Source organism: Apis mellifera, linkage group LG7, assembly GCF_003254395.2.
Source record: "Apis mellifera strain DH4 linkage group LG7, Amel_HAv3.1, whole genome shotgun sequence".
NCBI classification, from domain to species: domain Eukaryota; kingdom Metazoa; phylum Arthropoda; class Insecta; order Hymenoptera; family Apidae; genus Apis; species Apis mellifera.
The window spans coordinates 3,773,054-3,791,872 of NC_037644.1; the positions used below are offsets into that span (position 1 = coordinate 3,773,054).

At 36.1% G+C, this 18,819-nt stretch overlaps 1 protein-coding gene across 1 annotated transcript in view; it reads right to left on the minus strand.

The window, feature by feature from the left end:
* LOC725131 (microtubule-associated protein futsch) overlaps positions 1-17,380 on the minus strand; it is a 31,782-nt gene extending 14,402 nt beyond the window's left edge. Inside the window, exons 1-7 of the mRNA XM_026441696.1 lie at positions 16,819-17,380; positions 15,092-15,334; positions 7,867-7,965; positions 7,594-7,766; positions 7,278-7,435; positions 6,756-7,167; positions 760-6,495 (exon numbers count right to left, since the gene is read on the minus strand). Of these exons, the coding sequence (XP_026297481.1) occupies positions 760-6,495; positions 6,756-7,167; positions 7,278-7,435; positions 7,594-7,766; positions 7,867-7,965; positions 15,092-15,332 (6,819 nt within the window). The 5' untranslated portion in view covers positions 15,333-15,334; positions 16,819-17,380. The remainder of the gene's footprint in view (positions 1-759; positions 6,496-6,755; positions 7,168-7,277; positions 7,436-7,593; positions 7,767-7,866; positions 7,966-15,091; positions 15,335-16,818) is intronic.
* Between the last annotated feature and the right edge of the window lie 1,439 nt (positions 17,381-18,819).

Here is an 18,819-nt window from a genome sequence, read left to right on the forward strand (position 1 = left end):
TTTCTCCTCAACTTTTATTTCTTTTTCTTCCTCCACAGGTTTCTTTTCTTCTTTCTTTTCTTCAATTTTTAATTCTTTTTCTTTTTCTTCAGGTTTCTTTTCTTCTTTCTTTTCTTCTACTTTTAATTCTTTTTCTTCTTCTGGGGATTTCTTTTCTTCTTTCTTTTCCTCTACTTTTAATTCCTTTTCTTCTTCTACAGGTTTCTTTTCTTCTTTTTTTTCCTCAATTTTTAATTCCTTTTCTTCTTTTTTCTCCTCAATTTTTAATTCCTTTACTTCTTCTACAGGTTTCCTTTCTTCTTTTTTCTCCTCAACTTTTATTTCTTTTTCTTCTTCTTCGGGTTTCTTTTCTTCTTTCTTCTCTTCAATCTTTAATTCTTTTTTTTCTTCTTCAGGTTTCTTTTCTTCTACTTTTAATTCTTTTTCTTCTTCTGGGGATTTCTTTTCTTCTTTCTTTTCTTCTACTTTTAATTCTTTTTCTTCTTCTGGGGATTTCTTTTCTTCTTTCTTTTCTTCTACTTTTAATTCCTTTTCTTCTTCTGGGGATTTCTTTTCTTCTTTCTTTTCTTCTACCTTTATTTCTTTTTCTTCTACTGCAAGTTCCTTTTCTTCTTTCTTATCTTCAATTTGTAATTCTTTTTCTTTTTTTACTGGTTCCTTTTCTTCTTTTTTGCCCTCAACCTTTAATTCTTTTTCTTCCTCTTCAAGTTTCTTTTCTTCTTTCTTCTCCTCAACCTTTAATTCTTTTTCTTCCACTTCGGGTTTCTTTTCTTCTTTCTTCTCCTCAACCTTTAATTCTTTTTCTTCCTCTTCGAGTTTCTTTTCTTCTTTTTTCTCTTCTATTTTTAATTCTTTCTCTTGTTGCGGTTTTCTTTCCTCTTTTTCAACTTGAAGTGTAGTCACTTTCGTTGTTTCTTCGATTAATTTTTTCTCTATTGTTTTGTCAATAATTTTTTCTTCCTTTTTCTCTTTAGCTTCGTCTAAATATTTTTCTGTCGTATCAAGGGATTCCATTTCTTTTGTTATTTCTATCGTCTCAGTCAATTCTTTAAGTTCTTTCTTTTCCATTTCTTCTTTATCCAATTTAACAAATTGTTCTTTGTCGACATCGATGTCTAATTCTTTTTTCTCTATTTTCTCTTTCGTCTCATGAACAAATTTTTCATCAGCCTCGATAACTTCGCTTATTACATCTTCAACAGCTTCTTCAGCGTATTCTCGTTCCCTCGATTCATCCAATTTTGGAATAATCCGCGAGGTATCTTCCAACGAAGTAACCGTTACTTCACCCACTTTATACTCCTGTTCAACAGCTTCAAAATCATCGGTAATATCTTTTTCTTTTGGAATTATTTGTTCTTTAATTTGTATCTCTTCTTTCGAAATTCTTTTACCGATACTAACAAAACCATCTTCTTCTACTTCTTCTTCTTCCTCTTCTTCTTCTTCGACCTCTTCCTTTTTTTTCAAGTCGAGTTCTGCTTTGAGCGTTTCAGGTGCTTCGAATAGTTTCTCATCTTTTTCCTTCTCTAGTTTCGCGACAGGTACTTTATCGATTGGCGATAATACTTTCTCTGGCTCTTTCGTGATTTCCGTAACTTCTTTTTCTTTTTCTTCCTTTTCTTTCTCCTTTTCGATTTCTTTCTTTTCCACTTTTTCTATTTCTTCCTTTTCTTCTTCTTTCTTTTGTTTAAGAACAATCTGTTCTACCTGCGAATCAAATAGACCTTTAGTAGGAACATCGATTAATTTTTGAATAATAATTTCTTGAATAATACGAATAATAATCGTTTTCGGTACAGTTTTTCTCACAGAAATTTCCTCCACGATTTCAATGGTTATACATTTTCCTTTTTTCATATATTCGCTAATGATATATTCCTCGAGTTCCATTTGCAATCGTGGAGTAATCGATTCGAGTTTCAAGATATCAACGTTATCGACAACATCCTCCTTCGAAAGTCCTTTCCGTATGATAATCTCTTCAATAATATAAATCACACGCTCTTTTGGAACACGTTTCACGATCGTGATATACTCTACAATCTCAATCGTAATTCTCTTCTTCTTCAATACAAGCTCTTCGATTATCTCTTCTACCATGCGATCAACTTTATCGATGATCGCCCTTACTTCGGACGGCAATTCAATTGAGGTAGCAATTTCTTCACTCGCGTCCACTTTGGCCTCGCGCTCTTTGTCAGTTACGAATTTCGGCGATGTTGGCGTCGAACCGGGAGAGACCATCACGATCTCAGCCTTCGCGGGAGAAATCTTTTGATCGAAACCTATCACCGACTCTTCCACCCCTGTTCCAATTTGTGCTTCATCGATCGATTTTCTCGCGGTTTCTTTCACGCATACGTCCTCTAATCCAGCTTCCATTACATCCACTTTCGGAGAAACAACTTCCTTATCCGAAACAACCGGCTCCTTTATCGGTTCTTTATCCTCTTTCAACATCTCTTCGCAAATTTCTTTAACGTCGCGTTTATCCTCCGATCTCTTTTCCGGAGACGTAATCTCCTCGATTTTCTTAACCATTTTCACGCAAGGCTCCTCGTGCACTTCAACGAGCTCTTCGGCCTCCTCCTGATAAGGGGAAATCTCTTCCGTGATACCGACTCTCGTCGGTATCACGGCAATTTTATCTTCGATCGTGGTTAATTTTTCAGGCGATTCGACGCCTTCAGAAACTGGTGATTTAGTTTTAGCGGCAGTAGGCGATACGGTAACTTCTTCTTTCTTGATCGGTTCCTCGAACAACGCTTTGTCCGAAAATAAATCGTCCTCCTTTAGAACTTGAGCAACTTTGCGCACGATTTCAATGACATCTTTCGGTTTTTCCTCGATATCTATGCCAGCTGTCCCAGCCAGGACTTCGCCAACATCTCGAACAGCCTCTTTAACGTCCTTAGTAGGCACCGGTTCCCAATCTTCCTCTTTTGGTATTTCGAATTTTACTTTCTCCGGTTCTTTTGTTTCGGGCGATGTGCTTTCGATCTGTGGTTTTATCGCTTCCAATTTTTCCACCACACCCTCCAACGTGTCTTTAACGACATCCTTCACTAGTGGTACTTCTCGCGTCAGGTCGACAGTTTCTTCCTCGATCTTTTCTTCTAGCGACTCCAACGAGTCTCTCAGGCTATCCTTCACAGTCTTAAATTTCTTCGAAGCTTCTTCCAGCAAGGCTTTTATCTCTTCCGCGTCTTCCTCGACTTCTTCTCCAACCTCCTCTTCCTTCCTAATCTTGGCATCGATCTCTGCTATTCCCTCTTTCTTCTCATCCAACGCGACTTCTTTCGGCTGAACTTCACTCACTTTCACGTCTTCCTTTATCACAATTTTTTCATCGACAGGTTTAGGCGCAATGATTTCTTCTTCCTTCTTTTCAATTTCACTCGGTTTAATCTCGGGCTTTGCTTCTTCAGGTTCTGGTATGGAAACATCCTCGACGGGTCGTTCCTTCGCGACAATTTCTTCAACAGGCGGTGAAATCTTTGCTTCGCTATCCTTCCGTTCTACTTCTTGTGCTTTTTCACTGGGTTTGCCTACTTTGGGGAACATTTTCTCCATGTCGACCTCTTCGAGAACAGTTTTCTCCACCTTGGCTTCTTTAGGAGAGCTTGACTTGGATGAAGACTTTTCGTCAACATCCTTCTCTTGCTCCTTCTTCGATTTTTTGGTCAACTTATCGATACCCTTCTCGAATTTATCGGCAACCTTGCCGAAGAAACTGAAAACACCTTTTTGCTCCTTAACCGGGGGAGTGGGCGGTTCTTGTTCCAGTTTCTGTTCCGGTTTCTGTTCTTGTTGCGCCTGCGGCTGCGGCAATGTCAGCTTTTCCTCTTTGTCCTTTTCAAAGTCTTCTATTCTGTACAACTTGGGATCCACCTCCTCGTGGACAGGCAGATCGGCAACCTCGTCCGGCGTTTTCACGATATCTCGTTGCACAGCCTGGCGGATGTCGAACACGTGGACGTCAGGCTTGGTGGTTACCGTGAGAGGTACAATTCGCGAAGCGGCAACAGCCACCTCTTCCTCCTTAACCTTCGGTATCACGTCTTTCTCTTTCACTTCCTCGATGATGTGTTTCTCGTCGATGTCTTCTTTTATCTCATCGAGCGGTATACGCTCGTCCTCGGGAAGCGTCGGTGCTGTGGTCGTGGCGCCTGATTCCAACGTCGAAATCCTTTCTTGCGATTCCTCCAATTTTTCGGGGATCTGTTCCTTCTGGTCAACCTCAGGCTTCAAGTCGGTATCGGTAGTTTTCTTCTCGGACGAGTCTAATTTGTCCGGGCTCAAACTGGACGGTTCCTTCGTGACATCCTCGCTGTCCTTCTTCCCGGAATCGTCCTTCTCCTCGGGCTTCTGCTGTATCGTTTCCGCCGCGGTAGCTATTATATCCTTCACCTCCTCCTCCAACTGCTCTCTCCGATCAGGCGACAGATCGATAGGCTCCGCTCCCTCCTCCTCAATCTTCAACGTTACCTTCTCCTCCTCCTCTTCTTTCTCCCGCTTCTCCACCACCACGCTCTCGTCCCTCTCCTTCTCCTCGACCTCCTCCTCCTCCCCCTTCTCCTTCACCTGTTCCATATCCTTCAACATCTTCGCCTTCTCCGATTCAGCCTCGTCCAAGATATGTTTCTGCTCGCCCTCCCCGCTCTGGGTAGAGTCCTCGATGTAATCCTCCTCCTTCTCGACGATCAGATATTCGTCGATCATCTCCCTCTTCAGTGCTTCCTCCATGTCGGGCTCGATTATGTCGTCATCCGTGATATCCTCCTCCTTCTTGTCGGTAAGCTCGGCGGTGATTTCATCGTCACCCTCGGAACGATCGTCTTTCCTCGTCTCCTCGATGCGTTCCGCCTTCTGGAGGACGGCCTCGATCTCCTCGACGACCTCCCGTTCCTCTTTCAGGTCGGCCAACACCTTGCTCTCGATCGAGTCCAACGAGATGTCCTCCGATTGTTCCATCAAACTCTTCTCGGCCAGTCTGCCACCCGCCTCGGCCTCGATCCCCGACGGCGTGGACACCGTGGACGAGTCGGCGGTCCCCTTCTCCCCCTTCGCCCTGCGGGCAACGACACCGTCCTTGTCGGATTTGACGGAAGTCGTTGGCGTGCTTCGAGTCGATTTCGCTGGGCTGCCGAACAGCCGCACCTTGCTCGGGCTGACAGGCTTCCTTCGGCCTATCGGCTTTCTGTCCATCGGTTTCGGTTTCGCCGTCACTTTCACCGCTGCGGTTACACCAGTCTCCTTTATCGCCGACTTCTTCTGCTCGACCACCTTCCTGTTGTTCGCGTCCTTCGTGCTCTTGGCCGGGGGCGCGACCTCGATCTTGTGCACGGGCGGCATCTTTTTGACCGCCTTCGATATCTCCGTTTTCGTCGCCACCCCGTTCATGGTCTTCTTGGGGGTGGTCGGTGACGATTTGATCACGGTCTCCTTCTTCTCGACCGGGGATTGTTTCGCCTTCTTCGATTCCGTGATCTTCGATTTCGCGTCTATTTTCCCCGGCTTCGCGCTTTTCGCCTCTTTCTTCCTAGGTTTCGCTTCCTTCGCTGGGGGCGCGATTATCTTCTCACCCTCCTGCCTAGTCGCGGGAGGAGCCTCGATAGGCTTCCTCGGTTCTTCCTCCCGTTTCTCATCCTTCTCCATCCTCCCAATCTCCTTCTTTATGATCTCCTTCTTCGCCTCCTTCTGCTCCTTCCTCTCTTTCACGTCCTTTATCTCCACCTCTATCTTCTTGTTCTCCAACGCCTTTTTAACCTTCGCCTCGGGTTTGCCAACCGGTTGCGGTTGTTTAGTGGGTATGATAGTGGGTGTGCCCTGGGGCGCTACGCGTGCCGGCAAATCGTCCCCGCCTTTAATCACTTTCATCTCCGGCGACTCCTTCTTCTCCTTCTTCGCGTCCCCTATCTTCTTGGCCGGCTCTTTGTCGGTTATGAGGCTGAACTTCTGCTTGGCAGGTTTGTCGCGCAAGGTGGCCAACGAGGCGGACGGGGAGAGACTTTTCGCCGAGCATACGGGATGCTTGAGGAACTCGAGATGCTTCAATCGTTCGAAACCTTCGAAAATCTTGGGCTGGGGTGTACTGCCGGGGAACAGGATTCTCGTGATAGTGTCCTCGGGATTGGCAGGCTGCCAGACGAGCATGGCGCATATCGAGACGAGATTCTGAATCGGGAACGTTAAATTGTTCGAGTCCTTTTTGTGGGAGCCGGAGAACAATTTCGAGTCCGAGGTGTGCCATTTAGCAAGGAATTCCCTAACCTCGCGGCTGTCCTTGCTCGGGCTCAGCACGTACATGTCCAACGTGCCGTGGCCCACTTTGTGGTAGAGATTGATCGGGTCCGGATCCCTGTAGCAAGGATGCGCCCGCAAGTTGATGTGCCGTAGATTAACTACCATCTCTTGGCCAATGTCGGTGAGATTCAGGATCAGAGGATCGATATCTTTGTTCCCATCCGGTGAATTGGATTGTCTTCTCTCCTGTTACGTGAGCCAATGCAACATCAACAGTTTAGAAATAATAATAATAATAGTTATATAATAATTTAATAACGAATAATCGATCTCTATTTCTCAATCTTATACTGTCACTATAACCTGAAACTATCGATTTAGATTACGAAAAGAGAAATCGATTAAGAAATTTTCGTAATCTTTCTGCATCAAAATTTAATATATTTTTCGTCAAGTGTTGTATAGATTATCGAGATAAAGAAAAAAAAAAAAAAGGAATTACTTACGACTAGATTACAGAAAAAGTGTCCGATCTGAGGATAAACGTGCATCTCCTTCTTTTTGCGAAGAACGCTCGACATGCCGCCGACATTGCTATTATTTATTCTAGTAACTAAGACCGCGTCGAGGCGGTCGAGATGCCTGGTAAAGTCCCAAAAGCAGGCTTTCCTTGCGAAACCGCCGTCGACCAGCATGTTAAAACCGTTTATGCCAAAGAGGGCGGCATCACCTTGGCCACCGGGGAAGACGTATAATGTTGGATGGCTGAATCTTATGTTGCCCACAACATCGGACGGTTCCATCAATTGGTCCAACGTTTGGGCAACGAGATATTGTCCAACGTAATTTGTAAAACTGGTGATTGCTGACAGGCCAGCGGTAAGAACGTCATCGGGATTTACTCGGACTCTGCACGCTCTATGGATGATCGCGAAAATTTTATTAAAAAAAAAACCGATTATCCATTTATCTCTGCTTGAAATTCAAAATCCAAAGAATAAGGGGAGACGTAGAGGAGTTGTACAAACCTGGTGCAAGCCTCTTTGGACAATCTGTTCGTCGTCCAATCGCCAACGCTCGCGCAATGAATGTCTACCGTGACGCTGTTCTCGTACGCTCGAAGAACTCTTTGCACTTCGTGTTCGCTGAAGGCGTCCAGGAAATCGGCGAGGCTAAAGGTTCCATCCTGGATTGAACATCGTTAATTTTCATTCAGGAAAAATGGGAAAGCATAAAGTTCTATCTCAATAATGAAATCATCAATTAGAATTAGACACGAATAATTTTCCACTTGTGATTTCCACGATTCGAATTCTTATACATGCATATAATCGAGAGACGTACTTGCAGTATCCAGGAACCATTTCCACCGAACGTGTAGCCAGCGTGTATGATATGCCGGTGTTTCGTGAAACTTGCGAGAAGATTGCGAATACATTGCAATAATGTGTTCGTTTGCGGGTGAATCAAAACCTCGGTGACGAGGTTTTCTGTAGCGTATTGAATCAGTCGTTCGCCTGAAAATTAAATTTTTTGGCCGATTTTCGAAAATTTTTTTTCTATATTTTCCATTAACGAAATAGAAAAATAGATTCCAGAGGGAATTAATTCAAATACCATTTCTAGCTTCTTCTCCCTCGGGAGCTTGTGCCACCAACGCCAGTAATTCTTTTTCTAAATCTACATGACAGCTATCCTTATCCCATGACAGGAAACCTGAAACGGAAAAATTAGAAGGGAACGGTTTATTAATCGATATTTATGGGTTCCCTTCTAAAGCTGATTCAAGCAACTTTCAGGAGAAGGGAGAAATAACGTTGTCAAAGATTCAATCAACGCCTCCTAATCATCGTTAATGTTGATCAATATATTTTTCTCGTTATTATTATTATTACAAATAATATAATGTTTAATCGTATTTTGATCGTATTCATCACAACCTAAAAGGTAAATGATCGAAATACTACGATTACAATGTGACACATAACTACCTAAGAGTCTCCGGCATTGGTTTGGCTTCGTAAAGTGAGGATAGTTCAGGGCTGAATTCACGTAAGGTGAAGGTTAAGAAATCAAGAAAATCATCATCTATTCGTACCCATAAATTTTAATCATACGAATATCAATAGTAATAAAATCGTAATCGTCCAGTTCGATCTATTGCATCGATAATAAAAATTTTCTTTTTCACATGTTCCTATATATATATATATATGTCGGTGCATAAGCGAAATCGGCGATAAGATTCTCCGTTTCACCTTTTTCCGCCCACGAATTCTATATTTCACGTTCAAAGAATAGAACCTGGAGATTGATCTATGAAATGGGATTAAACGAATCAAGCGTTCATTGAATGATCGTTTTTAAAGAAAAAAAGAAAAAAATACTAATATGTCGATACCACGAATAAAACAGAAGTTCCATGACGTCACGAATACCGCACCCCGTCACGTGGTCCGGCGGTAGCCGGCAATCGATCGCACATCCTGCACCCACTCTCTATTGCCATCTCCGTTACTGTTATTTTATCTTTTCTACGTGAAAAGCCTCTTCCAACTACCAGCTGCTTCGAAAGCAGACATACAGACCTATGTACGTATATAAATAATAATAAATAGATAATCATCGAATGTATAAATAATACATAAACGTCTATCCCATATTATATGTATATATATGTATATATGTACAAATCTATGTCAGAAATTGAAATATAACCTAACTTTTAATGACAACATTTTTTCCTAATATCGTAAATCGTTCGTCTGTGCTTTATGTGTATTACATAATATTGCGATATATCTATACCTGCTATTTGTAACAATATACTTTTATAAATTAAACTTATGAATATATTATTTCAAGAATTTAAAATTTTTTCACGTGTATGTGTGCGTGTGCTAATAATTTATACTCGAATATGAAGTGGAAAGAAAAATAATAAATCATTCTCCAAGTGTTTATAACTTTTTTTTTAAATCGAAAGATTACACTTGATTCAGTTGATTCAGTTTTTCAATTAATTCGATTATTTTATCGAATGATAATTCAAAATTGTTTAATCCAATTATAATATGAATAACATATATGATATGAATTCATTATATTTCATTTTATAATAAAATATAACGATCATTAATTATAAAATTAAGAGAATGTTAAAAATGAAAGAATCGATGATTTCATTGCGTGTATAAAATCATAAAAGATGGTAAAACAATTGATAAATGATAAATGATCGATTCATTCGCAATACGAATATAGTGAACACCATAATGTACACCATAATGATTAATTTATATGAATTTGAAAGTTGTTTGAAACGTGTGATAAAAGTGCAGAAATATACGAAACTATATATCGTGTGGAATAATCGTAACGAATTAATTTAATAATTTTTTTTCGATAAATGATTGCCAACAACAAAACTAGAACACATACAAAGTTGAATTATAAACACGAGTATTGACAAACAGTTGTTCGCTCGATTTAAAACGGTGCATTTAACATTTAAAAGAGAGAGACAGAGAGAGAAAAAAGTAAATTTAAACAAACGAAGTAAAACGAGCAGATTGAAAATTCGAGAATTCGTAGAATTAAAAAATTATTCGCGAGAAGATAATACTTTTCATGTTGCAAGGATAGAAAAAAATTTATACCAAGAATAATTAAAATTAATCCTTAAATCCAATTATGCATGTGATAACCATATAACTATAATTCTTTCGAATCGCTTAACTTGTCAAGTTGAACCACAGAACCAGCAAATTCTCTATGTCAAATTGATCGGAAGCCCTGACGATGATACAAGAGAAGCCGTGCGTCGGGGGTCGTGTCTTCTAATGCGTGACGAACTATGCACATTTTTTTTTTTTTTTTTTTTAGTTTAGTATATAAGTGTATACGAGCATACATCAGTCTATTTAATCATTATAATTATTATGAATTGTTTATTATATACTTATTTGTTTATAACATTCACATCCCATATCATCCGCGGAAACATAAACAGATGTGAATAAAATTAAACGAAACTTTAATCTCAATCAATTAATATCAATTTCTAATAAACGCAATTGCAATTAATTAAGTAAATATATGTTTTTTGAATTTTTTTAATATTTGAGTAAGTCCAATCAAAGATTTTCTTCAAGAAAGGGTCACTTGTGATGAAATTGTGCCCTACGTTGATGCTTTGTAGGCATGTTCTACTTAAAAACGGCAGTCGAAAATACAGTTAAATATAGATAGAATCATGGCTTTCTTCGTTCGAGCATTTACCCCTCGTGCGGTATCTTAGAATCTTAGACATTCCTTTCTATCGCCTTTCTCGATTTGCATTCATTTCCTCCCTTATCTTTCGGCAAATTTTTCAATTATTTTTATACACTTTATTCAAACTTTTCTTTTTCTTTCTCCCTTCTTTTCTTCTCGAGATTTTGCGTGAATGTTAAAAAATGAATCCTAATTACGTTTGTTCACTGGTTACTCTTCTCTCGACATAAGCTTTATAATCTTTGATAATTTGTAATCCATGACAAGTCACATTTTTCGCGATTAATTAAACATAATAAATTACATATTCGATACATGGGTATATTTCGATGAAATACAAGTATGAATGAAGAATGGAATTTTTTATGAGCATGTAAACGTGTACAAAAGCTTTTGTTGTTTAACAGGGTCAAACAGTTTCTTCGAAAATTGCTGACATCATTCCTGATTGATCTCACAAAGAGAGAACGAACGAGGTCGATAGGAAGCTGTTGTTCTAACCTGTTTCAATCATAAGTGTCAATTATTGCCGTTTCTTTGATCAAATATATATGCATTTTCTATCGTATTTATGTGGGAAAAAAAATTTTATAACAATATATGCATTTCACAAATTCATTATTACAATTTATAAGAATTTAAAAAAAAAATCGGATATGGATAATAATAAAACTAGTGACCATTATATGAACATATACGAAGTTGATAGAATAGCACACACAGATCGACTTAGCTCGTCCGTGGCTATTTATATTTTTAAGAGAAGGGCGAAGACCTGATCCAAGGATTTGTTAAAGACGAGACAAAGATTTAATTTTCACGTTTCATGATAATTCCATATATTGGAAAATATATGCAATCATCTTTTTCTTCAATTAAAAAAAATATCTCTTACATAAAATAATTTTCAAATTCTAAAACATTAGATACATGTGAACTTTTGTCCATATAAAATATAGATAATTTTTAATTAAAATCATTATAACAATATTAATTAACTGCATATGTGTATATTAAATCGATATAAATTTGTAAATAGGTATAAAGCATAGTTAAAACATGGATATTTTAAATACACGATATAAATAAATAAATGATACAATGATATAGGTAAAGAGAAGAGAATTATGCTCGAAAAATTCTCGAAACGAGACAGAGTTATATCTTCGATGACAATAAGAAACGATAAGAAACGAAGAAAAAAAAGAAAGGGAAAAGATAAAAGAGAAATTATGAAGAAAACACAAGAAGATCGGAAAATCTTTCTTGCGTTATAACTTGATGAGTATCAATGCTAACTGTAAGTATGTTATTTGGTGTAAGGGTCAGGTTCAAGAACAAGGTAACCGAGAAACAGAGTTTCACGATTCGAAGAGCACGTTGCACGAGAGAGCAAATCACTGGCGAATGCCGCGATAAAATTAGACACACTATATTCAGTTGGCGGTACGACGAAATTGTGAAGGGTCGTTCTGTATAATTTACTAAATATCTCTGTTCTTTTCATTTTTACGTCAAATTTTCTCCAAAGAAAATAATGCTCGATAATAGTTTTAGCCAAACTTTCTTTTTTTCTCTTAGAGTCTCTGTCTGAAGAAAATTATTTATCACCGATCATTAACTATGGAAAAAATATTTTATTTCTGTTTAAGAAAAAACACATGTTGAAGAAAGAACAATTAAATATTAAAATATCTATTTTTTTCTAAAAAAAGAAAAAGTATAATTGTTATTTACTTAATGATTAATTAAAATACACACATTAATTAATTGCATTTAATTTCGCACGCGTATACGATATATATATACATATACATAGAGATGCACACATATATACGTACAAGTACACGCGCAAAATTAAATTAGTGCACGCATCGTCTCCCGTAATTGAATAAACCAGTATAGCTCGATAAAGCATATAACGTAAATTTTTTTCTCATTCGATTCGATAGAACTCTTGACGAGTAAGTTCTTCCGGATATTACAAGCATCGAATAACTTCAACTTTCGCGATGCTCCCCACGTCCTCAATCATGATTCATACCGACAAGTATGCCTTCCTATCTTATGTATGTGTGATTACTCGTACAATATCTATATAAATGCATACCCATACATGTATCTGCATACGCATTATCATATTAACCTTTTATAACCATTATTACTGTATATTAATTCACGTAAATATTTGCGCACATCGATTTATCCTAAATGATATAAAATTACCAATTTAATAAATCAATATAACAAAATATACATCTTTGTTATTAATATTTCAATACTACATTTTGATTGATATTCTTTCTCGTACATTTTTTTTTTCTTGATAAAAATCTTACTTAACATCTTTAAGAGTTTATACATACTATGTTTTATCCACTTTCTTATTTGCATTTTATTCATAACACGTATGAGTATACTGAAGGAAAAGATACAATATAATGAACAAGTCAAAATTGAAGGTACCTTAAAATAAGGTACACAAATGAATTCACGTCTCGCCTTCTTTCCGCTCTACCAATCCTTCCTGTGATGTGTCTACACGGGCAACCCATGAGTCACATAAAACTTGCTAACGTTTCCATACCTATCGCATGCAAATGACCCAGATGAACGAACTGAGTATACGTGGAAGATGCAACGATTTCTATTGTACCAATGAATGAATTAATTAGTAAAAAAAATAGTTCAAAGTTACTTAATGTAATCCATTAAATTCAATAGAATCATATGTTAAATGAGATACCCTTTTTTTTTTTTTTTTACATTGTAATTCTTCAAGAATTATGTAAATTTTTAATATTTTTAAATATTCGAAATCTCTCTACTTAGTATTCAGATTTCATATGCACTTTACTATCTAAATAACGTAGGTTTCTTTTTTTTATATTATAGGCTTTTTTCACGTCGAAAACAAAGTAATAAATAATGATTTTTAACTAAAGATCGAGCAACTACGGTATTCGCAACGTTTTTAATCTGTCCCTCTTATCCTAACTCATCTCCTAATTCATCTCTCCTCCTACCTTTTTGATCCCGCATGCACGCTTTGCGCGCTTATATTTGGTTCAATTTATTTCCTTCTATGCATGTTGCAACGTAAATAGAAATGCAACCATTGTTTATTTAATTATGCTATAAAATAATAATATGAAATTCTCATTATATACATATATATATAAAATATATATACATATATATATATAGCAACGATTTTCGTTACATACAGTCTAGATGGATTATTGATCGAAGTTCTGGTGACTGCGGGGATGTGGCCGTAGGCCGGTCTAACATGCGCATACCGCATCAAACTCACAAGTGCAGATTTTTCCTTTTTATTCGTTATTTTTTTTTTTTTTTTTTTTTTTTACACCATTCATCTCTTTCCATTTTATTCTCTATAATAATAAAAATTCTCGTTTAATACAACATAAAAAATTTTTATATCACGTGTTAACATATCACTAACATTTTTCGCTGTTCACTTCTTATTTTGCATAAATTTTTTTTTTTTAGGACAATTGAATTAAATTGTTAAATAAATCCTTTCATTAAAAAAGTAATCAACGACACAATGTATCCTATTCATAATTCTGTTTCTAAAATAAAAAAAAAAAAAATATTTGTAGAATAAATAAATTTCTTCGCATTATAAATTTTTTTGAATAATTTCTTTTCATGTTTTTTATAACAACGCTATTTGCTTTATATTCGCGATTCGATTAATAATTAATTTAAAATTTATTATCATAGGATTAATCATTTTAATATTTATTTATTTTCTCGACAAGAAAATCATTTTTTTTGTTCAAATTGTTTTATTGTCTTATTAAAATATATACTTGATCTTTGAAAGCGAAATTTATTCGAGTAATAAAAAGATTCTAAGTAATTAACTTAGTGGGACGAGTTTGAGCGTCAAGCGAATCACAATGCTTCTTAAAAATTGACAACTAACGATTAATGACGAATCGAGGTACCACTCGATTTCCTTACTAACCAACGTCCGCTCGAACTCCGCCTAGCAACAAGGGGGACCTGTATAAAGTTGTTGGGTAAGCTCGTCCGATAAATCGGAAGGAAAACGCACAGCGAAAGAGAACCGTTAGTGCTTGGAATCATGTGCGGAACTAACACGACGAAATATGTGAAATCATAATAACTTAATTTTAATTGTAAACGTTAAATGCACCAAAATAATAAAATTCATAAAATACATTTTATCAATTTGTTGCTACTATCATTTATTGACGACATTTTAAAAAAAATGTTCAAATGTTATATTATCGTAATACAAATTCTTAGCGTATTAGCGGGGGGAGGGAGAAGTCTAAAGTATAAGAACAATTAATTTTTTGAACATTGTGCGTTAATTAATTTTGAAATTTCTATCAAGAGAACTTCTTAAAATTTTTCAGAAAAAAAAATTCTAATTTTTCTAATCCTTTCTCCAAATTTTTTGTTTTAATAAAAAAATTATTATGATATATTGTCTTCTTTCTTCGAATTGCGAAAAATTAAAATATATTTCGATATTCCATTTCTATTCCTAGAAAGTTGGACTTACCTTTCGCTAGACGATTTAAGATGAGATCTTTATGCTGCGCAGTATGAGGCTCTGGAAGCACAACGAGAAGGTAACAACCGCTTAGTGGTGACGGTGGTGGATGCTGTTGTTGAGAGCCTGGTTGCACCGCACTACCGGTCACCGGTATAACCGGAGATATATTTTGTTCAACGTTTGTTGGTGATATTGTACTCGTCACCCCTCCCCCTCCTCCCTCTCCAGTAGGATCCGTGGTACTCATTGCTAAAACAAAGTGCAAAAAATAATCCAATTATTCATTCGCCGTTGATAACAAACATATTTTATTTCTATAACTATCCATAATTATCCAGTGAAATTTGTAAAGTTGTAAATTTGTAAATGGATCCCTGTTACAAGGCATTTATTATTTGTCACTTAGTTTCTCCTCAAAGGAAAATTTGCCGTTTAAATGTGTCATTCGGATCAAATTTCTTGACGATAGCCGATAGTCTAACCACAATCCACTGATTGCCACTTTTCACTAACACTTTTTTGGATATCATGTCCTATATGGTATAACATCATACTTTCATCAGCATTCTCATATCCCACCTTATTCGTTATTAGAATGGATACACTACTTTCACATTTTATATATCACTATATTTATGCAAATATAATATAATTTGTGACAAAAAAATTTAAACCATATGATGATCATTCGTTTAACACCATACTTGTATTCCATATATATATATATATATATATATATATATATATATATATATATATATATTATATACATATAGTATATATAGTATATACTATCTACACTATATATATATACTGTATTATTGTATATATACTATATGTATATTTACTGAATGTATTCCTATAGATGCAAAGAATTAATTTTAAATAAAAAAATATTATATTAATTCTATTTTTTTTCTATATTCACGAGAACGATTTCATTAAGAAAATAATCAAAAAATAAATGCTACCCATTGGATTTGCACAAATATGATCGCTTATTCTTTATGATCTAAAATCTTACCGGAGCAAGAAAGATTTCGAAGAGAAATTTATGAAAAGCCGTGTCGTCTCACCGCGATTTCATACGGACAGTGTTAGCGTTAAGTATTGCGCAGGATTTGCACGACCCTTTCCCTGAAAAGCGGTAGGGCTATGTCCTATCGTTGAATGCGCAGGATCCGAGCTTCTCTGTACAACCTTAGATCATTGATCCAAATTCGGGCTAGCTGACTACAAAACAGGGCATTAAGCGCCTGTTCTTAAATCGCGAATTTCAAAAGATTTTATTTATTTATTTTTTTTTTTCTAAAAAGATCGTAGAAATACAGAGAAGCAATTGATTTGCAATTGAAGATTAAAAAAAATAATAAATAATGATAACAATTTTTGGTGAGTTTTGTTTCGTCTTTTTGATCGAATGTCGGTGTATATTTTTCGAAAGGAAAAGAAAATTAAAAGAAATGAAACGATTCGTATGGTTTGTCAATCTCTAAATATAACACTTTTCTTAAATATTGAAATAAAAGCATGAAATAGTACCCTAGTATCGCCACTGCAGTCTACCCCTTAGTAACAACCCCTCCCGCGTCCACATAGTCAACCGATAAAATCTATACATAGTTTTGTGAAATTTCAATCCCACCACTTGCTTTTACAACTTTTACAATTTTAACGACTCACACCGATGAGTGAGAGTACTAATACCTGTAAAAAGAGATATTTTGCCTTACCTCGTTAGGTGACACGATTATCCAGTTTTAATTTTTCGATTTCTCGATATGCGGTATATCCAGGGACGTTTTTTTCCTCCCACGAAAAGGGCAATTTTACAAAATATATCCGGTTAAGAAACTGAGAGAACAATCAGATTTGTTAACAATATGTGCCTCTTGAAAATCAACTTTTTCGTTTACGATGCATTTAAAAAAAAAGAAGAAGAAAACAAGGGAGAGAAAGAGAGAGAACGAAACAGAAAAAGAAAGAAATAGGAACAGAAGAGGGAGAAAATGAAGAGCGACAGAAGACCAAGTAGTTTGCAAATACGATGGTCAATAAGAGGGTGCTGCGAGAGAGAACCGTCGTAAGACACAGCGACACTAAACGTAGATCGAAGACGAAATGTTCCTTTTTTATCTAAAGACGGATAAATAAACGAATTCTTTACTACGATTTTACACAAATGTCTCTTCCCCCCTATGTTTCTTCAATCAACGATACTCAAACTCGAATTACAACTCGGCAGCAACTCTCGCGTTGCGGGCTGCCGGCTCTCTGACAGACTGCGATACCCTTTGCCGCTACCATGCAAAGACACCCCCTCTACGAAGATCGTTCCGGTATCCCCACTAGCGATGCGCACTGACGCGATTAGTTCCGTTCGCGCAGTCCTCCAGACTGCCCGTAACATCTAGTCATTCGGTTTATACGCGCGCACACATTGCCACAGCATCGGAAACGTCGCAATGTAGGCCCCATTTAGGTGTATAACGGGGTCCACACTATACTGATATATACAGATTGTATATTACATACTCGAATAGCCAGGGATACGAAATCGTACCACTTTAGTTCTGTATACATATATGTGTACATGCTCATGTATGTGTGTAACTGACTGATATGACCGGCAAAGCCGGCCGGCACGGCACAATGTTAGAAAACGCCGGTATCCAGGGAAAGGATTTGAACCGGAAACGAGGAAAAATTAAAAAGTATCATTGAAAGGTCATCATTGGTCATACTCTGCAGTATGGGTGCGGTTATTTAGGGGAAAATGTTACGGGGTGAAATAATGACTAGCTAAGAAACACGCGATACGTCTGTCTGCACACCGGCCGGCACACCGTGAGAAATTAAGGAACTGTTTCTCGCTCGTAATTTATGCACTTATATGGCGAAACATTGAAATGCTTGTTGAAATAAATAAATTTAAAGCATAGTATTTTTAATATTCAATTATATTGAAAAAGAAAATGTATTATAATAATAATATAATTAAATAAATAATGATATGTAATTTTTAAAAACATGAAATCTCATCTTTTCTAAATGAGATTTTCTAGATGTATATATGTTTTACTATCTAAAATGATACAAATTTTAATTTTCAAATTATCAATAGAAAATCACTTGTTTAATTCTTATAAAAATTCTTATAAATGCTTTATATATAAAACAAAATTGATTTCTTTTAATTCAATAATTTTCTTTTTTTTAAATAAAACCTATTATTTTATTAATAATAAAAATTAAATCTATTATTGAAATATTAAAAATATTTCAATTAAAATAAACATACACGTGCATCTTAAACTATATATTAATTATTATTTATTATGTACGTAGTTACTATATTATTATAAATTGATTTTAATATTAAATTTATTATTTTATAAAAATAGAAATGTAATAAGTATAAGCATATAAACATGCGACAATAACTATATTATGTCACACTCGATGATTGCCACATATATTTGTCGCACTGCAGGGAGAATATGTATCTGTATTTCTTATATTCGTTTATTTTATGATGTTATTTTTCGAACAAAAAACAAAAAATGCATTTTTTTTATTATGAAATTGCAATAAATAAGTAAGCACAAAATTTATAATTCGTTAAATGTTCAGTTATCTAATAGAAACAAAATTAAACAAATATAATCTTTCATTGAATTTTTTTCTAAATTACAATCTTTGATTTCCCTTTTCTATTAACTTGTAGTCTATAT